Genomic DNA, 21,919 nt, shown 5'->3' on the forward strand with positions numbered 1-21,919 from the left:
TTTGAATCAGATTATTCTGACTTCTTTTTGTAAACCCCACTCATTCAGCCTCGATTCTCATTTGTATATTGGGAATCAATATGGTACATAGAATACATATTAAGTTACAGAAGTAACTTTTAATTTTGTTATTAACCTTTTTATTATCTATCTGATCTCATGTAGTAACGTAGTTCTCATGATAAACAGAGGAAGAGGAGTAAACAGAGGCACATCAATGATTCAGTGGAAGTGCATGACAGAGTTTTAAGTGTCCAAGCAGTCAGCAGGTTCGAAATGAAGTAGCTGAAAATAGTCATGAACAGAGACGATATAAGATCAAGAGAACAAGGAGTATTTCTGAAGGACTAGAATTTGAAAGAAAGAAGCCAAAAGCTTCAGTAGGAAATCATTAGATTAGAAGAGGGCAAGGCCTTCTTCAGGATTTCAGAAAAAGTGATAGCTGGAGACTGGAACACAGCTGTGATAGAGAAGAACTGATACCTTACTGCCATATGTCAGAGAAACTGAGAACATGGAGTACATGCTTCTTCCCCTTGCCCCCATTCAGCACAGCTTTGCTGTGCATGAGTGTTCCTGATTGTAGTAACTATTAGTAGTATAGTTTGCAGTTTCTGTTTTCTGTGCTGCTTTTAATCATTTATGAACACAAAATACTCTTGCTTCCTGTAATTTAACACTCACTAATGAGGTGGCCAGATGCTGTTGTAAGTTACATAAATACAAATATGTCTTTCATAATGGAAAAGAGCAACTGATAATGCTTTTTAGTAGACTACTTGGACTCAGTACTTTGTGAATGGAATTTTTAATCAGAATTTCCATTTAAATCTATTTTAGAGAAAAGGAGTACTATTCCTAGCCAATGAGCCAAAGCTTCTGTAAACATTTTCTTTTAGTCTGTGTTTGTAAAAGGATTTGTCATATGTAAAGATTTTTCCCATTTCTGAGAGAAAAATTTTGAGATATTAATGGAGAATTTTTAGGGGATCCCTTCTTCAGACAAGTAAGACATGTTTTATACTAAGCTTTCATGCTCCTATATGAAAATATTTAATAGAAAAAAAAAGTATTTTTTTTCACAGTTTTAGTGCCTTTAATTTTTAGTGCTTCAATAGTAATAATACTCATATGTGTAATAGAATAGGATGAAGAATACTGCACAATCCGTCACTTAATTTCCAACTCTGATAAGCCAAGAGGGTTTTTTTTAAAAAAAAATAAAAGTGTGGTATTTCAGACCACAGTATGGTCTAAAGAAATCACATGCCTCTGTATACGAATGTAAACGGTGTTACAGTAGAGAATGTGAGTGTGCTTAAACCATGGCAGTGTTGTTAGCAGTGCTGGGCAAAGAGGAAAGTATTGTTTGGTTTTCAGATTGTTTTCAAGTTTTGCAGGTTAACTTCATTTGGAAAACTTCATTTAAAAGTTTTAGCACCTTTGTAATAAAATAGCTTCTTAAATTATGTTAATTGTCATTAAGTTGTACGTTCACTGTTATTTCATTACATTTCTACATCTGTCGTGTCTACTGGCATTTTTCTGAGAAAGGCTTCAGACTGGTGGGTGCAATAGCTCTGTCAAGGACTGTGAAGTGCTAGCAGTATGTTGTGAGATTTTGGGATACTCCTTAGCCTGCTGAAAGCCTGTAAGCTGCAAGGTAACTAGCAGTGAGCACAGAGTACTTTTTCCTCTATTCTTTCTTGTGCCTTTTTTTCTGTGGAGTTAAGTTGGCGAACAGTCACCGTAAGATGACATTCACTCATTTGAGGAAACAAAGTATTTTTGTTTATGAGTTTGAGAAGAAGAAAAGAAGAGCTGCCCTTGAGAAAGTGGCAGATGGTCCTTAAAGATCTGTTACATAGGAGCAAATTATAGCTGCAAATTATTCCTTGTTCGTTTAGTGATCGTATGATTGATTTTCCTGAACAGGTTCAGAAATTGAGAGAAAGCGTGTTCAAGTACTGTGCATATCCAAGATTTCTGCATAGAATTTCTTCTGTAATCATCCATTACTTCACTGAGATACTGTAAATGTAGCACACAGCCTTTACAAGATGAGCGCTGAAGTGTTGGTTTGTCTTATGATGCAATATTTAACCTGTTTGGGTGGATATCCCCCGCATAACACATGCATACACACAGAGACATGATAGGTCCTTGGTGTGGTGAGCAGAAATGCAGCTATTATAGGAAAATGTAGAAGTAGGTATGTAATAGGATTGTTCAAAAGCTAAAAGAAGTCACTCGTAGTGCATGGGTGGTTTTAATGCCCTACGGACAGTGGATTGTTTTCCATGCAATTAGGTTGAAAGGGAACACAGTAGATGAGACAAATATAAAATGTGGCAGGGAGTGAATTTAGCAAGCAATAAAACTTTTTAATTGCTTATGTTTTCTAGCTTTTACTTCATGTTTTTGTTGTGGGTTGTTTTTTTTTTTTTCCAGTTTAGTGAACTTTCACATAAAGTAATCTGTTAATTTAAGAAAAGCGGTAAGAAAACAACAAAAGGTCACTGTGCTGCTAGTATTCTAACAATTCCCAACTCATAAGATTTGATAGAAAAAGAGATTTATTAAATCATGTTAGAGGAAGAGATGACCAAAACCAGTTTTGTTTTACAAGGTGGCATTAGGAATGCCGTTCTGCTTTTTTTGTTAGTTTGCTTTTGTTCGGAGAAGCTTCAATTGCTCAGAACCATGTGTCAGTAACAGGAAAATGTTTCTGTAAAATCACCCTGAACAGACTGTCTTCTGATGTTTCTCTCAAGAGCAGTGGTGATAATCCTTGGTTGGAATTAAACACTGATGTCAGAAGAAGGACACGCATGTTATTAGGAGAGAGCTCTGGTACCCGTGTTGTCAGTAAACATTTAATGGAGAGAAGGATAGAGACTCTTTGTATTAATCAACTTACACCAAATCTTCCCACTGTGTTTGAGGCTCGTTAATTTAAAAGGTGTCAAGTTTTTAACAAGACACACTTACTTGGCCTTCATCTGCAAAGCACACAAGATGTCAAGGATTTCTTTTTTTATAAAATATAACTCTGTGTAGGAGCTCCATATTATATTCCTTTAGAGAGTTGATCTGTAATGTGATGGAACAACTTTGAAGCTCTTAGCTGCACTGGTGGGTGCTGGGGACTTTCAGAGCGTTGCAGGATTGAGTCATTTGTGGCATTTGTTTTAATAATACACTTAGCTTGACATTTTCAGCATTGCAAACATCAGTCCAAACACTAGGCTTTTGAAGTAGCCAAATACTTTTATTTGTGTTTACAAACTGGAAACCTACAGCAGTGATGCTGTGATATGCCCAAGTCTAGAGAGTATGTCAGTGATATCACCAAGTTAGCTTGCCCTGATTTTGTATCTCCTCTCCTCCCACTTTTCCCCGTGCCCTTCCTGGCTGTCCCCACCACGTCCTTCGAGTTAGGCAGTGATGTGGAGGTGTTACAAGAGAAATGTGTTCCCTTTGCTAGGGAAAGCTGACTGCTTCTTGAGTTCTCTTACGGTATTGCAGAAAGACTGGAATTGTTCCTGTGGATTTGGTGGATTTCTGGAGGAGGGTTGTTTTTCTTCTTAGTAATGGGGGGGGGGGGGGGGGGGAAGAGGAGGTGAGTCTGGATGTATATGTATTTATCCTGTCTAGGAAACGTTTTCTTCTATAAATAAGGTTGGCTAATGTTCCCTGACCTTCTTTTATACTTAGTGACAGTGACATTCCCATTGGTTCCTCTTTCATGTGATGTTTTCAGACATCTATTTCTATTTTTATCAATCAGGGAGTAGCTTCTAGGCTTATGACTTTCAGCTGAGAATAACTCATGCTACCCCCTGTGTTTGCTTTGATACAAGAGACTGTTTGCTATAATCACTCTGTTTTATCACGGGTTTATTGTTGTGACGAACAGATGAGCCAACTATGCAGTAGATTTGTTAGTTAATGTTTAATGGTCATAGTCTATCTTCAGATTTTCTTGCTTGTGCCATTGTTTCCCCCCCTCAGTTTAACCAGGAAGAATACTTGCCTCCAAGATTTCAAATGTAGTAATTTGTATGGAAAAGGACACGGTAACAGGCATATCTAGCAATATAAGCTGTCTAATTAAATTTTACTTGCTTTTTCCAAATCAATGTCTCTTATTTTAATAAGTGGAATTAATTGTTGAAATCAGGCCCTCCTTGCACAATTTGACTGGCTTTTGTATCTGACCTGTTACTCTCTATTATTTCTGCTGCTTCTAGAGATCATGTAGTTGTGCTGATTGGTGAGTACCAATGAATTCCCAGTCTGAAGAGGTGATAATGTTAAGTAGATAAGGGAGACAAAAGATGTGAAGAAGGCAAAAATACCAAAAACTGAGGCAGCAGTCTTCTGCTGCCCTAACACATGCATCTAAAAGTTGTATATTTACGTTAGTGTTGATCACAGTAAACTCCCATTATCTTCAGTGGAATCAAATAGGCAGGTGCCTAAGAAACTGTCAGTCACCAAATCCTACAGTGTGAACTAGGGACCACTGACTGAAGCTAGCAGGTCAGTTCCATAAAGATTTTAGAAATAATAGTAATAAAAGCACCTTTTACAGCCATGAACAGTACACGTATTGCCACAGGAAGCTGTGGAGATGGACAGGATGAAGAAGTTCGGAAAGAGATTAGATAAATTTCTGGGTAAACAGACATTAAATAGAGATCTGCCCTCCAATGTCTTTGAAGATCTGATTGCTGGGAAAGTACGGGGGGGAAAAGACTACTGGTAGCGGCTAGGCTTATGCACTTTCCCCAAGGATTGAAGGACCTGGTAGGGCTTTTCTTAAATTCTTGTAAATCTTAATCTGCCGTTGGAGGCACCTGTCTCCCCATGCTGACTCTAAAATGAGCCAAGGGTGAGGTGACTGGTTTGGTCTTTGAAGTATAACTTTTTCAGGAGTATTTTGAAGTTAGGCATATTAATCTAACCCCAAGAGTCTAGGTGATTTTCCAAGGGGCACGAAAGCATCAGTAGGGGTAATGTCCTAAACTGTTACTAAAATCCAGTTTTTCATGGTATCTAGGCCAATCTCTACCGTGTCATCCTTTCTGTCATCTAATTGAGTAAAAGAAGTTACTCATTACTGCAGCTCTGGTAGATCTTCTTCTCTCCCTGATTTGCCTGTGAGACATCCTGCTTTAGGTAAAGCACTTGTAAAAGTCCGTCAGATGAGTGATATGTGTCCATTTCAGATGTACAACGACTGTAGCTTAGTTGCTGATATTTGTTCACCTTGAGGCATGGAGGTCCTGTTGCAGATGAGGAGACTTGGGTACTCTTCTGAGCATAAAATATTTGTAAATTTATAAAAGTGCAAGTCACATTATGCAGCCTTTGTCTTTTTTTTAAAAAAAGAAGTTGAATTGCAAATGATCTGAGTAGACTGTGATATGATTCAGTACAATAATTCTTTTTTATCTATTGTAAAAATTAAATTTGATATTCACTGCTTAAGCCATTTTTAAACTCTTGGGTTTTGTTTGTTTGTTTGTTTGTTTGTTTGTTTGTTTGTTTTTTAGGTCCATCTTTCCTATCCATCCGTCTTTCAGAATAGTGGTTTTAGCAGAACCTCCTGTCATTGGAAGCAGTACCCAACAATGGCTGGGTCCAGAGTTTCTGACATTGTTTCTTTTTCATAATGTTCGATCTTTAAGCAAGAGTGAAGAAATTGAAGTTATTAAGAAAATGGTAAGTATGTTCAGTATTTTAGGTACTTATTGACTATTGCTTACTGAACATGATTATTTACTACATAAAAAATAATTTGCTATTTCAGTGTAGCATAAATGAGTCTTCATTTTCAAAGCTTATCAAAGCGGCAGATCTGCTTATCTTTTAATGGTATTCATAAAAATTAGCATTCTTCTTGTGCGATTAAATGGTGCTGTAATAGAAAAATGCTCTTTGTCAAGACTGTATTCCCTTTTGACAAAAAGCAACTGCAGCAGCTGTATGCTCATTGCATCTGGGTGTAGCTGCTGTGTATGGAACTTGCATATCTTGACGTAAGATTAATACTGTTTTTCTTTCAAACAGATTCCAAATGTACCCAGTGTTGCTGTGGAGCAGTTGTTGTCATTAACACACAAGCTACGGGAGACAAATGATGCCACAGTGAGCTTTTTTTTTTTTTTTTTAAATTTACTTTCTCCTACTGTGACTGTTTGTTTTAACAAAGGCTGGGTGAAGCATGCTAAGCTATAGTGTTATTTCAAAGCCTGCCTGATTGGAAAACCAGCCCCAGAAGTTATTGCTGGCAATTACCACACTGCATACTGTAAACTTTTTTGATTTATGATGTACGTTTTTAGAATCTGCATAAATAAGCTTTTAGGAAACTGCCTGAATCCCTGAGAAGCCAGGCAGAACAGTACATGTGTTGTTGGTGGGTTTAGATACATGGCTCACAGTGAAGCATGCTTGAGGTGCCTTTTGAATAGTTGTGCATATCATGTGTGTCCAAATATTTTCAATCACTTCGCTTTAGTCATTGGAACTTTGATAGCTGAAATTATTGGGGCTTTTTAGGCAATGGGAACTACCTAGCCATTATAAAATGCCAACAGGCAACAGCAAAGACTCAGAAAAGGGAAAGCTCCAGAACTCCTGGCTGCGTTACTGCTACAGGCTATTCTATTAAAGCAGTCTTGTCAAGAAAAGTAAGTTCTGCTGACATAGTAACCACAAAATTCTTTAAAAAGATACAGTCAAATCATGGTAAAAAGAAAAAGAAATTATTGCTATGGCAACTGAAGCACTGAATGTTTTTGATGTAGCTAAAATGTAAAACATTTTTAGTGGAATCCAGCAGTTTAACTGGTATGCAAATGTGATCTGTTCCCCTTAGTTTTCATGATTTTAACATGGGTGATAGTTTTTGCAGTATGACTATTTAGGAAGCTGAGAGAGGCTGTTATGCTCTTCTGAGCTTAAAAAAAGTAAGTAAAAATGTTGACTTTTAGGAGCACCTTTGGGACAGAGGTGGTGTTGTTATCTATTTAGTTTCTTACACCTAACGTATAAATGTATTGGTTTTGACATACTTGGAGGCATAGTATGCCTGAACAGAGCATTACAAAAATCCTTTTTAAATATGTGGATGTCTATAGCGTGGTGAAATATCTAAATGAAGTATATGATGTCGGATGAGAAGTGAGTCACAATGTGGATCGAGGGAGGATTCTTGTAGATCAACAGTGACATAAGACATGTTGGGAATAGCACACCTATGCAGAGAGCTGAAATGTTTGTCTTGGGTATGTCAGGCTGTTTATAGAATTGATTAAGTAAGTAAGCCTCTGTCGGAGAGTATCCTGAAATCTTAACCGTTGTTTAAAGTGATTTTGTTAACAATAAAAGAATACCTGTAGACTATTCAGCCTGTGGGCGTTTCTTGCGTCATTGTAATTGTTTGCTTGATTTACAATAGAATCTAGAGACCACAATCAAGATCCTGTTGAATTAGATACCTCATAGATATATATTACAAAGACTGTCACTAACCCAATTTTGAGTTTACAGTTGTTCAATATAAAGTATAGAAAAAAAAACAGGTAAGAGACAAGAGGAAATTTTGTTCCCAAAATTTTAACTGCCAGTTGCAAATGTTCAGATGTGATACAGCTTTTCCTCTGTGGTCCTGTCCTCTATGCTTATTTATGTCAGTGCAGGATCTGATGCTATATATTATTTAGACTTTAAAATGCCCGTGCCCTTGGAGATTGGATTCATCACGGTGGCACAATGTATGAAATACAGTATCTCAGTTACTATGCCCAGCTGCCATTCTCCGTCAATGCAGTCCCATGGGTTGTGACTTAGGAGCATCGCTTACTTGCCAAAACTTTCTCTACCTGGGAACGTTTCAGCTGTTTAAGACACTTTTGGAAAGAGAATATAATCTCCAAAGACAGTGAGAGTTCTGACGAGTGAGCAGGGATAACAATGATACAGCATTCACCCCTCTCCCTTGCCCATGCTTCACACATGGGCTGAGTAGGTCTTGAGATAACACTTGAAATGCCATCATTTACATCACAGTGTCCATAATGCTGGATGATGAGCTACAGTGGTTCAGAAGATGCTTCACAGTCTTCTGTTAATGAAAGCAGGAGGAGCAGGAGTAGTAATCTTTGCAGTTAGCTCAATCTGAATCATTCTTGCTCATTGCTTAGAGCTATGCTAGAAAGTATTATCCTTTTCTTTCTCAGCATTTGAGAAGAGTTTTCTACAATTTTATAGAACTGACTGTTTTTTTTAAAATATTAATGCCTGTTTGTCAGAACCGCAGTTTTCCAGGGGAAAGAATTGGTATTAAGACATTTCTCATGCTCAAAAATTAGTAAGGGGGGGAAAAGGCTCTGAAATTCATGAAGTGTTGCTTTTCTCTATTTTTTTTTTTTCCCTGGATGGCAAATTTCTGGATTTTTTTCCAATTGAAACAGCATAATACATTAAGATAATTGTAATGCAGTTAGAAGTCATTATGTGAACCGAAAGCAAAACATTTTGAAATTACCTAATTAAAATATTTCACTTGACCCAAGCAGAGCATGGTGTGACTTATCAGATCGCGCTCATTGTTGTGTGTTTCCTGCTAAAATAAGGAACCTATTTGTATTAGATACCTTCATCCGGTAGATGTAATTATAGAATGATTTCTTCCTCAGTCTTTATATCTCTCTTTAAATACATGGTCACTTCTTTTGGGTTTTTGTTTGGTTGGTTTTTAAATTTTGCTGTATTTGTTTGAGATCTGCCTTCCCAGGCATTGAAGCATTTTTGTGACTCTTTGCTGAATCATGTCCAGTTTTTAGCATTTATTTTAACATGTGGACAACAGAAAAGGACACAGTGTTCCAGTAACGGCCCGCCCAGAAAGCGTGTGCAGAGGTGATACAATCTCCTTACTGCTGCCCAGTGTTGTCATGTTTGTACGGCCAAGAATCCTGCCAGACCCTTTTGCCAGAGCATTACATGTGGAGCTCATATACAGTTTGTGAAGAGCAGACGAGTTTTTAGGATGTTGATCCCTTTACAGTGGCTAACCTCCTTGTTTTTGTTGATGTTGTTTAGTGTTAGGTTTTATATAGTGAATAAAATTCAGTTATTGGCACATTTTTCTTCCTGCTCTTATCAAGTGAAATCGTAAGGCTAATCTTTTGATGACATCATGATTTCCATGGCAGTGAATTACTGCAACAAATATAGAATTACCAGCTTGCAGATTAAAAAGTACAAGCTGCTGTAAGAGGCAGAAAGCACCTATGAATTAGGAGAAAAGTTGAAATAATTCCTTTTGGGTTACTTTTTTCTCCCAACTTGTTCAGTTTAAATCTCTGAGACCCAGTCCCAGAGATCAAATTATTAAACTACCTTGTATTTTTTGACAGGCACAGTCACTGGCTTCATCTTTATCTACTCGACAGCTATTGCGAATTTGTCGTCGACTGTCACAACATCCAGATGAAAGCCTTTACTATGCTGTTAATAAAGCCTGCCTTTCCAGGTAGAAGTGCTAGTTTTGGTGGAAGTTCAAGAGCTTGGTCAGTTGTTAACATACAAGATAGCTTTTAATGCATTTTAGTAGATAATATGATTGCTGTCTTGCTCCTTAAAGCCTGTCATTTCTTTAGAAGTATTTCTGTGGCATTCTCAAACCTAGGAGGTAAGTAGCAGTGGCTTTGTACTCTTTTTCTCATTTTTATGAACATATTTCATTACATTATATCAATTAGGTCAGCATTACTTCACCATCTCAAAACAGAGTTGTATTAATGTCTCGTATGGCTAGATGTTAGGTGGAGGCTTGGTTTCAGTTCTAAAAGCTGTATCTAGAAAAGTTATGAACAGATAGGTTGGTTGGTGGTTGGTTGGGGTTTTTTTCAAAAGAAAGCAAATTGCAATTATCAAAAGGTTTGGAAGACTGAAAGGGCCTAGATCTGGACATCTCAGAGCTCACTCTTTCTCTTCAAAACCCAGGGTCCAAGTGAACTGTGTCAAGAGAAAAGGTATTTCCGAAAAAACATTGTTTCTATTGTAGCTCTTGCTGGCAGTGGAATGAGGACATTACATACTTCCAGTCCTAATCCATCCTACAATACAGCCCTATTGTGATATTCGGTAACACTGGAGACTTTCAAAATGAGCACGCAGTCACAAATGTAGCTTGCTGCGTAGGGAAGATGCTCAATTTCTCTCCTTAGGGATAGGTGAACTGTGTAAGACTATTTGAGTGTGAAAGGAGTAGACGTTCAGGGTTTGGAGGTCTCAGTAAAGCTCCATACTGATTTTACAGAAAATACTGAAAAAGTTTTTTTTAAAGTGCCTTAAAATAAAACCTCCCTATTATTTTTCTTCATTTAGGTTTTTACCAAACCTTGCTAGATCAGCTTTACATAAAAATCTGCAGGATTCTGGTATTGAGACAAGTCCAGATGACATGAAGAAACTAGAGGAAAAGGATTACACATGTAAGCTTCTGCCATCTTTTGTCCTGCACTTCACGAATCTTACTCAGACAGTTGAGCTTATAAAGGTGTATTAATTATCCTCAAAATTAAATGTAGTTTACTCCAGTAATGTGGCTTGGACTTTGTTCTATCAGAATGCAGTACTGCTCTCCGTATGTTGATACTTTTGTATTGTCTGCTGTATTCCCAGCTCATGGAATTTTGTTCTCCATCATGTTTAAATGTTTCCCAGTCTGTAAGATCCATGGCATCAGGCTTTCTTGAACTGCCTTTTTTTTTTTTTTTTTCCTTTTCTCATCACTGATAACTGTTCTTCTGTACAGTTACAGCGTTGATTTGATCTTAATATATCTCTGTTCTGTTTTTTACCGTCACTTCTTTCTCTCCACTGCTAAAACCAACATTTTACTCATTGAGAGTAAAGTTTAGGGTTTTGTTTTACTTTCATTCTGGCACATACTTCTTTGTTAGTTTCCCTTCTTTTTGTCCTCTTTAAATTTCTGTGGTTGTTACGTGCCGCCTTTATCGAGCTGGTCTTTGTTTCTTTAACTTGTCCAGCTTGTAGTCGTTTGCAGTAGCCTTCAGTGCTATGCATATGTTTCTGCTTCTGCCATTTCTGTCACTTCTGCTTTCTCATTTCTGCATGACCCCTGGTCTTCATGCTAGCTGTGTATCTTTTCATATCTTCTGTCAAGCAGCACACTTCAAGCAATTTGCTGTTTTCCCTTCACTAAACTTTTCCTTTACTCTACTTCACCAGCGTTATCTCTGCTGTCATTCTTCTGCATGTTTCTCAGTTTTGTGATGTACTTGACTTCTGTGTTTTTACTGTTAGATCTTTGCAGTAGTAAACACGTCTTTGGTTTTAATTAATATGGATTCTGGTTTTATATTTCTTATTTATGTGTCTGTGTATATAAAAACATATGTACAAATACAGGTATATTAATATATCTATAATATACCATATAATATATATATGCAGCCACATGTATGCATATATACGTATATATACACATATACATATGCAGCCATCCATGTATTACTATATCTGTATTTGCATTTTTATATATATAAAAACTGTGTATAAAAAATAATTTTAACTCTTGCCAGTTGTGTGATGCTAACTGCTTACCATTTATTTTTTTTATCTGGGCACATCTCTTAATTTTCTTTATGTTTTTCTGTTTCATGCCATAAAGATAGAACCATATAGAATTATAAGTGGACAACTAAAACCATCTCTCTAGAAATTAGGCTATTTTCAGTTTTACACCAGATTAAGAAATTAGTGGCAAAAATTGTTACTGTTTTTATTGCACAATATTATTGTTTACACTTAGTTGATATTTTCCTAAGGACAGATTTTTATGGTTCTTTTGATCTAGGAAATTTTTCTAATATACTTTTTCTTTCAGAGCTATAGTTGAAGGTTATTTCAATGAGTGAAAATTTAGCTGTTTTTCACGAAAACGTTAAATGCATCCACGTTCAGGCATTAACCCATTTGAGCAAAAATGCAGTGCTGAAAGGGAGAAGCAACAGTGACTCTATACTGTTGTGGTGGGTTGGCCTCGGCTCTCAGCCAAGCACCCACACAGCTGCTCGCTCACTCCCCTCCGCACCCCACTCCCCAGTGGGACAGGGAGAATGAGAGCTTGAAAGCGTGTAGATTGAGGCAATGTAGCCTAACGATTAATATTAGTGATATTCCAATAATAAAATGAGAGGATGAAATTAAACCAAGGCAGCGGTCACTTGTAGTGTTCCTTATGGTACTTTTCCCATAAGATCACCTATTCATCATTTATTGTAATAGACTTCTTTGCAATTCTAAAGAGAATTCAAATTCATGGTAATGCAGCCTCTTGTTAACGGATGCTCTTTCAAGCATTCTGTCTCTTTAGACAGAAATCACTTCCTGCAACCCACAGCCTTGTTAAAATTTGTAAATCGGCACTTGCCAGTGTTGGGGATTGATTGCATATCTGCTCAGAAGATGCTGTAACTAATGCATTTGCTTGTTTCCTGAAAAATGTCTAGGTGAAATAAATGATGGCATTCTGAAGATAGGGTCTGTGACGATGCCAGTTTATAACTCAGCCGAGAAAATGAAAGTGCCTGATGTTTTGTTTTACGAAAATGCACAAGTAAGTATGGTATCTCTGGCTTCTGAGGTACGAAAAGGTTGTTACATGTATGCTAATGTGCGTGCTCATATGTGGTAAATAATGTACTGAGTAAATTTTAAGGGTATATTTCTGAAGTAGTTTCTTTAGGCTAAAATTTTTCTCGCAGGATTTGAGGCTCATTTCAAATGTGTCTTCCCCATCCCTTTGTGAAGGGATTGTAACAATCTGGTTGAACATTCATAAAATATGAAGTAACAGCAACTGAAGCTGAATTTTATTTAGAGTGATTTGATCAGATGTTGTGTTAAGTCTAAGCGATCTTTGAGGTTTTTTGCTGCTGCTGGGCTGATCCATTCAGGGCTGGATTATCCATTCCATCCTGAGACCACGTTTTACAGGCTTGTTACATGAAAGTTGTACCTGCCTTTTATTAGAATTAACACTGCATGTTTGAAAAGCAAGGGGCAGAGAGATTAGTTAATTAGCTATTAGTTAATACATTATTTATTTTAATTAGTTTAACTTATTAATTAGCTCGTAGTAGTGAAGAGTAGTTGGTGAACACAAGAAAAGGGAAGGGCTTGGTGACTGTGGGTTTCTTCTAGTTTTGTTTTCCTCCACCCCTTTTCTAGAGGTATGTGTACTGCAGCTTTCTTCTCCACCTAGCGCAGAAGCCTCAAAACTGCCAGACAAGGGTATCCTTAGTGAGAGAATTACCCTCTGAGTTACCTTGCCACTGGAAAGCAACACTGATAGTGTGATCTTGTGAAATATTTTTCTTTTAGGGGCCTGGTGTGGGTTTGCTTACTTTTCCTTTCCTATTCTTCTTTCCTCCCTCGCTTGCACTTTCTCCGCAGAAAGACTGTGCTACATGGGTATCACCTGCTGAAGGTGATGACAGGCCGTGCAAGGGGAACAGATGACAGTCTTCTTCATCTTCCCCACTAACATTTCATGTGAGATTTTGTTCTGTTTTGCCATTTTGGTGAAGTACTTAATTTGGATCTGTTGGGAATGAAATTCTGAGTCTTGCTAGGGCTCATATCTGCCTTGCCTTTTCCACCTTCCTGCTTACAGCTTCAGAAAACTGTACACAAACTGTGTTCAGATGTTACACATCTGTTTTATTTAGGCAGCGTCTGTTAAACATGCTGCAGAGAACGAATGCCCTGTATCTGTCCCTGGTAGCTATGCACTCTGAATGCTGAAGGAAACAACAACCAGATACCAGTCAGGATAGCTGTTTTCGTGTCTAAATGAATTCTACTCTTATTTTCTGTATTGCTAGTTTGTGGTTTGGTCATTCAAGTGCCGGAATGACCATTTAGCAAAACTTGCTGGAGAACAAATTTGATTTATGAGTCTAGTGCAATACTTTCCGTTATCAAAAAAAAAAAAACCCAGAAATAAACCAAACCAGAAAAAGTAGATCCTCAGCCCTTTGCAGTGCTGCACAGTGTAATGAAATACATAGCTTTTGCCTCTGAGTGTTTGGTCTTGAAACTTTTCATGTTCCAGTGGAATTTGACATTGCCGTGGAACATTGCTGTTCATCCACAGCAAGTGGCACAGGGATGGAAATAATTTTTAGGTGATATACCAAATGCCACTTTCAGGCCAGGCTCTGGGGAACATGCACTGATAAAGTTGATGCGATGTTGATGTGTCTCCTTACACATCCTTTGTGTAAATAATTATTCTGAAATGTCTGCATGTGTCCTAATACAATGTTAATTTAGGTAGTGGTGCAAAAAAAAAGTATGAATACATAGTGTCTCTTGTGGGAAGGCTGTTCTGCAGGGGAACTATAATGTACACATATTTGGGCAATTTAGGATTAAACAAAAAAGGCATCAGAAGGAAGTATTCATGCCTCACCAATAAAATAAAAAATGTAATCAGTGTATGTGGTAAAACTGACTTCCTAGAATTTATGCTCTGTCCGGTCAAAGTTATTCTCATCAGTTATAAATTTCCAGTTTATATTTCCAGCATGCCAGAAAATATAGTAATTTGCCTTGAAGTTCTCTCCTTAAATTGTGTATTCAGTATTCAGTAGTCTTCTGACATGCCTGGTTAGGATTTTGTGGTATTAAGCTGTGTTTACAAGAGTTTCTTCCCCCACCCCCAGCCTCTGTGCTGGAGAGATCTGGAAACCTAAAACATCTTTCACACAGTTAGAAACTGAGCATTTCTATGCTCAGAAATTACAGGCAAGGTACTGATTTTTTTTTTTTTTTTTAATCAAGTACTAGAGATGAGATGGTAATGTGAAAAAAAAATATATGTTTATCTGAAGGCAAGCACTCATTTCTCTAAGTAGGTTGTCTGACCTACTTACAGATGACCTATTTTTACTAGGTACAGTGGAGAAATATACAGGACTTTATTGCGAGTTAAGTAGTCTGCATTGCCACATTATCCTTAAATCCTTTCAATCCTTTTAAACAAATTATTTGTGAGGAGCAAGATAAAGTTAAATGATGTACAGTGTGTGTTACCTTTTATGATACTGGATATATGTAAAATACATCTCAAGCACTTTGGCTTCAATTTGGCAGTCTAATTTAGGAGTTGTAAGACACATAATAAATACTTTTTAGACTTGAGCTTGCATTTTCCTCTTTGTTTTCCTTGAAAAAGAAGTTTGATTAGAATAGAAAAGTGTAGTTGTCATGAAGCTAGACCTGGTGTTTAATCTTTAATAAAATAAATGTGTGTAATTTACATGTTCATGTCAGCTGCCTTTTATTCCCACTGTTTGGTTTCTGTAAAGTTCTACCAGGACACATTTTGCTTCCTCCCAGTACAATTGCTGGAAAATTGTCATACAGATATTAACAAAAGTTCTTAGACGCTGGGTGACAGACATTCAACTAGGCTAAAAGGAAATGCATTAGGAGTGATTATGGAGAATTAAATATATTTAGGGAAATCAGATACCCACAATCAGTCGGAGCAGAGGAAATACTTAAGGAGTGTTAGTATTTTTGTTTCATTGTTTTAGTCACTGGATAGTCTGCCTCTGCAATTACTGGCTAAGAGACTCTTGCTATGAAATAAATAGCTGTAAGTATAAAGTTCAAAAAATTTTGACCCCAAATCCTGAAAGTGAATTTCCTGTTGTACTACTGTCATTAGTGAATGCATTAACTCAAGAGTATAAAAATGAGTGAAAGCTGTATTTTTGTTTCTCTAGCACATGATGGTAATGGAAGATATGCTAAAGGACTTTCTGCTGGGAGAACATCTTCTTTTAGTTGGCAATCAGGTGAGTCAAACATCATTACAATGCATGGAACAAACTCATTATGTAATAATGAAATTAAATCTCTGTTTTGCTTCATTGGAATTGCATTGATTTGTACTACTGAGATATTTGACCCGTTTTTTGATTCTTTATCTATTAATGTACATGGGGTTTATGGGCACGTATCTGTGGAAAATGTAAGTGCCTGAAATGTTTTTTTACATTGCTATCAGAGGTAAAATTCAGAACATTCATAGTCAAAACCTTATTTATTGATAGCAGAATACTAGCTTTCTCTAAGAGATACAGATTCTCTTTATTCTTTGGCTAGTATCTTTGTTGATGGAGACTTTATTGGTGAGATCATGGGGGCTGTTGTGTTCTTTTAGTTGGTCATTGCTGTTTCATGACACCTCCTAACAGTTTATAGGTTCCTCAGGATGAGGTATGGGCAGATGTTCTCCAATTGTGTATGTTCAAAAGTTCTTCAGAGCCGTCTTAAACTATTACTGGAACTGTTAGGTGACTTGAACAGAATTATACACTTTGACAATTAGCTCTGAAAAAAAAAAAAAAAAAAAAAAAAAGAGAGCTTTTGAGAGCTTTTCATATTATTTCTGTTTGTTTGAAGTGTTCAGGAAAGTGATATTTCCCAATCTACCAGGTTGTTTTTTCTCTTATAAAGTAATCTCCCTTTAGTTTAGCTTTCCCTGAGCAAGGACACAGTAATTTTCTAGCAGATGTTTCTCTTTATGTTTTGCAATAGCCTCTGGAAAAAAGGTCTAACACAAAACACTAGTGGTCTAACCTACATGGCAAGGAATATAAAAAGTTGTTATTAATGTGCATATATTAAAATTACAGTTTACAGTTATATACAGTCTCATCTATTTAGTCCTTGTTAACAGCTTGAATTTATGAAGATGATGTACTTGAAACCTCTGTAGACTTTTGCTGGATGATGCCAGCTTCTCCCAAAAGGTTTCATCTGTTCATAAATAGAAATTAATCTATTTCATAAATGAAATAAGATCTATTTGTTCCATTTAATAAATGGTGTTCTCTATGCCAGCTTTCAAGTTGGTGTTGAAAATGTTATAGAGTACAGATTGCCTGCAGGACCTGCTGTCGGGGAATGGCAAGAGTAGGCTGCTCCACAGGGGAATGGAGGCAAGGACAGCGTCCTTCATGACCAGGTTCTCAGTCCTACAGCGTCCAAGCAAGAAGAGGAGGTCTGGGGACAGCAGCCATGGACAGCCAAGTGCCCAGTGGCTGCCAGACAGGTCCATGGTGATGAGGCAGGTCTGAAGTCAAGCTGGGAAGTCAAGTCGGCAGGTCCGGGCTGGGATGAGCAAGGTACAGGGCCAGGCACAGCATTGCTGTGGTGTAGGTAGGGAAGGAACCAAGGAAAGAGGCTGAGTTTAAATTCAGCTCCAAAGCCATGGGCGGGCAAAGGGGACCCCAGTGAGGCAGCAGCACCGTGTCAGAGCTAACCTTCGACACAGGCAAGTAAAACCTTGGGTGAGGGGGGGGAAAAGCTTGCAGAGCCTGATGGTACACTCAAGGCCCTGACACATGCCTCGTATGTTCTACCAATTTGGCAAAAAAAAATTTTTGAAGACTATGCGAGTATGATCTTTAGTGTATAAGGTATTTTCCCAGCAGTGGTATACTCATCTTTAATAATTTAATGTGTGCCACATTTTCTCCAAGCTTATGAAACTCTAATTGAAGACAGTGTTAAAAGATTTAACTGGGTTGAAGTACTGGAACATACTGCATGCTAGACATCAGCTCAGCTGTACCATTAAGTTGGAAAATCAATTGATTTGCTGTGATTTCTCTTTGGCAAACCAGTAATACTTAAAATTTTCGGTTTTTAATTGCTAACATACTTCTGAGTACTTCCAGGTTTACTCTTTACTAATTTGTTCCACTGTTTTTATATGTGACTAAGAAAAAGCCAACTGGCCTTTTCTTTTGAAATACTGTTTTTAAGTTTAAGCACTGTATTTGCCATTCTGTGTCTTTTAGGAGCGTGCTAATCATCCTTGATTTCTCAGGGATGATCACTAACCATTTAGAAATTGCATGGCTAATTCCTTAAATATATTACTGTAAATTTCTGCAGCATGTGGTGAATCCTGTTCAAGTACTTTACAAGCAACCATATTATGTCAATGTTTTTCATGCTATATGTGCAGATACCTTCCCATTGAAGATATTAGAGTTTCCATCTTCTTTTTGTAAAGCAAATGATTAAAAAATAGGGGGGGGGGGGTGTGGCTGTTCAGTTACTTTAACAGTTCACTCTGTAATAAGAAGGTAGGGTTTTACGATTGCTTGATACATACATCAGTGTCTACCTGTGTTTCGTGTTTGGAAGAAATAAGTAGTGTTTTTGCGTGGAGATACGAAGTGCTGTATTGAGTTCCTTTCTGTTGTACTTCTTGTTAGTGAATGAGCGAATCATGGAAATTCAGTGTAAATTACTGACCACTCAAATACTCTGAACCTGAGTATTTCAAAATATTAGACTAACATCCCTTTGAATGCTTGTGTCACTTTCTACATATTTAAATGAGTTGGCATATACCTTGGAATGTAATTTTGTCCATCAAAATGATGACTATATAAATTAGTATCTCCATTCAACTGTGATTCAGTGTGCAAGGCTTGACGTGTAGTCCTCCTTTTAGAGACTGGATTTGGTTTTGCTTGGTTGAATGTGGTTTTCCTCTTTTGCCTCTTCATTTTCATAACGCATGTACACACACAAAATTCCTGTTAGCTTAAGGTTCTCTCTTTATGTCAAAGTCTGTAAACATAGTCTCTTTTGTGTTTTCTTTTTAGTTAAGAGCTGCCTGGTGAATGTCCTTTTACCAAGATTGTTTTCAAGATACGAACTTTGACAATTAATATTTGAAATTCAGTAAATTGGGATTAAATTACTTTGCTGGATGTTAGAGATTGACTTTCTTAATTAAACTGAGGAGAGTTTGAAGACAATTGTTAGATACTGACAGATATCTTTAGGAGTGTTCAGCTTCTGAAGTAAAGTACTTTATAACCCACCTCGTTCACATGTTTTCCCCGGAATTTAGATGGCCCAGAATTTCACAGCATAAATATATTACAAGAAATAGAGCTTCATCTAAATACTTCTTTACATTGATTGTTGATTTATTTTGGATGCTAATTGGAATGTGCTTCCATTTCATACGTAAGCAAACAGATTTCTTTGGGTCCTTGGGAAAGGCAGTGGATAGATAAAGAATTTTCGGCTATGAAATAGATTACAATTGGAGGAACTGCCAGTACTTTAAATATGGCTTCTGATATTGCTTCCCGAATGAGCCTGTAGTCTGAGTGTGAATGAGACTATCTATAACCACCTATAGTTTCTCAAAGCAGCTATAAAGCAGCTTTTTCCTTGGCTGAGGGTAAGCAGCTATTTGTTACTCTGAAAGCAACAGGCAAACAGCAAGAGTCCTGTTTAGTAAAGGTTACTTATTCCAAACTTTGCAGTGATTGTTTCTTTAGTCATTACATATAGCTCCTACAGCTGCTCCCGAGCTTCATGAGACAGACTGGACTATTTATTCTTACTACCAAGGAAAATTTTTAGACTGTGTTTTTGTGAAATTTTTCCATGGACATTGTGCAGTTCATGGATTGGCCGCTACTTGGTATCTTTTACTGTCTCCTTGAATTTCCTGTCTTCGGCAAACAGGAGAGAAACTATGTTAATAAACAGAATTTGTTTATGTGGAAAAACTTGAGAAGTAGCAGTGACTGAAACACTTTTATTTTGTCTCGCAATTATAAATTTTACATATGACATTTCCAAAATTGTTGCATTTGGAAGTTGTGTAAAGAGAGGTGTTGGATGTTTTCACCTTTATAGGTGAAGTCCTAGCAAATATCAGCTGTCTTTGAAGATACCAAAGAAAATATTGATAGTTACAAGGGATTCATGCCTTTCTGGAGAGAGAAGGCTCACAACCTTGTCACTTCTGAATTATTTTATACCCCTGAAGTTTTAAAATACCTGACCACATGTTAAACAAAATTGAAATATTTTATTTGGCCTTATTCTGTTGCCATGATTTATAGTATAAGCTGTTCAGATAGCTGGTCATGTGAATTAAAGAGGTTTTGTCATAGCAATGAATCCTGAACATTTCTGGTTTAATGGCACAGTTAGCATACAGGAAGTATTTAATAACAAGTTGTGTTCATTTTGGCTTTTAGTGTTACTCTATTTTAATTCACTGTGTAAATATAGCATAACTATAAATATTATGAATTTGACTATAATACGTACATATCTTTAAAATGGACTTCTACCATGATCTACTGATCTGTGAGTTATCTAAAAGTGCACAGTTGCAGTTCTATGTAGCAGGACAGATGCAGCTTGTACCAGGTCCAGGATCCCTGGCTGTGTCTTCATTAATGCTTCACTAGCCCTTATCCATTCCATAATGTGTCGATTAAGTAATACATATGTTTTACTTTGATTCACATTTCAATGCGTACAGCCGGTATTCTTAGGTGCATTTTAGTCAGGATGTGCCCCTCTGCCTGCCTGTATCCTGTCAGCTTTGGCACACAATGCTTGGCCTTCTACACTTACATTGTCTGTTATAGTCTCTGTGCCATTTTCAAAGTGTAGAGCATAGCAAAGAACAGTGGCTGAGTGATCGTTACTGTCCGTGTCGTATAAACGTTGCCAAAATTATAAGGAACATTCTCTTTGTCAACCTTCCTGAAGAGTGGATAGGGGAAATGCAGTGTGCATTGGAACAGCCTCAGCTCAGTGGCCCATCAGGACCATTCGCTATTTGGCATCTTTTACTTATTCTTCTCTTTCCAGAATTCCCAGTTTCTCTTTTGTCTTGTGGTTTTCTTCACTGGCAACCTTTATGGCTATTTCTAAGTATTTGGTACTGGCTGCTCTACCCTTGAAAACAAAATGCTTGTATTATCAGTATCCATCCTGCTTTTGTGGTAATGTACTTAATAAGGAAGAGCTACATTTTAAAAAAAAAAAAAAAAAGACAACAAATAGTCAGATAATATATTTCTTCTCTTCAACAATTATTATTAAGGCTTAATGGATGCTGCTGGAGTTCCACATCTTGTCCGGGCTTTCCTATTGCTTATGTTCGTTTTTCAACAAGAAACACAAAGTTGATAATAAGAATAATCAGAAATGCCATTCAGTTACTGATTAAATTATTGTTGAATACAGAAAGTATTTAAATTTTGTCCTCCTTCATTTGATGGTTTGGAAATTTGGATTGTACTTCTTATTCAAAATTGCTCCCCCTCTACTTCGCTGTGTACAAGGAAAGCACTTTGCAAAGTGATAAAACAAGCCTGTTCCTGAATAGCTTGCAGTCTAATTAGATGATGTATAGACAAGGGAAAATCAGAAAGAAATGTCAAGTAGAATAAGAATGAAGAATTCTATAATAGTGCTAAAAATTGTTGTAAATAATTTGAAAAAAGCCCATGACAAAATCTCTGGCAGCACTTAGTAAAAAAGTTGATGTGAGCCCACAGTAAATAGACTATCACAAATACATTGAAAGAACTTAGAAACGTAACGGCCTTTTGGCACATTTGGTAATTTATTTCCCTGATGGAAGAATGTAATTTCATCCTTTCTGCTGCCATTCTTTAACTGAGAGAGCAACTTAAATTAAATCGTGGGCTCCCACTAGGAATTTATTATATTCTTGAAGAATTTAGTAGGACAAATGATTGAGTCTTTCTTAAAGGTTTTTAAGAGGACATACTTGAATAGTTCTTTCCTTCTAAGATAATATTATTCTTCTTATCTCTTTGAAAAATTGAATTAAGTAGATGCTAAGAGTGTAATAATATCAGTCACCAGAAAACTTGAAATAGCAAATACTTGACATCTTAACTGCTCTTAAATTTGTGTAAAAATGGACAGCTTCCACTGCAAAACAAGAATGTATTATACTGAACCATTTTTTTAATTATTATTA

General features: G+C 36.9%; 1 protein-coding gene across 1 annotated transcript in view; it reads left to right on the top strand.

Moving 5' to 3' along the window:
• The window catches only part of VWA8 (von Willebrand factor A domain containing 8), a 203,720-nt gene that overhangs the window by 67,346 nt on the left and 114,455 nt on the right, over nt 1–21,919 (top strand). The window contains exons 15-20 of the mRNA XM_086481978.1: nt 5,562–5,730; nt 6,079–6,156; nt 9,435–9,550; nt 10,408–10,514; nt 12,558–12,664; nt 15,846–15,917. Coding sequence (XP_086338104.1) covers nt 5,562–5,730; nt 6,079–6,156; nt 9,435–9,550; nt 10,408–10,514; nt 12,558–12,664; nt 15,846–15,917 — 649 coding nt within the window. The remainder of the gene's footprint in view (nt 1–5,561; nt 5,731–6,078; nt 6,157–9,434; nt 9,551–10,407; nt 10,515–12,557; nt 12,665–15,845; nt 15,918–21,919) is intronic.

This window comes from Leptosomus discolor, chromosome 1 (genome assembly GCF_034619465.1).
Source record: "Leptosomus discolor isolate bLepDis1 chromosome 1, bLepDis1.hap2, whole genome shotgun sequence".
Lineage (NCBI taxonomy): Eukaryota > Metazoa > Chordata > Aves > Leptosomiformes > Leptosomidae > Leptosomus > Leptosomus discolor.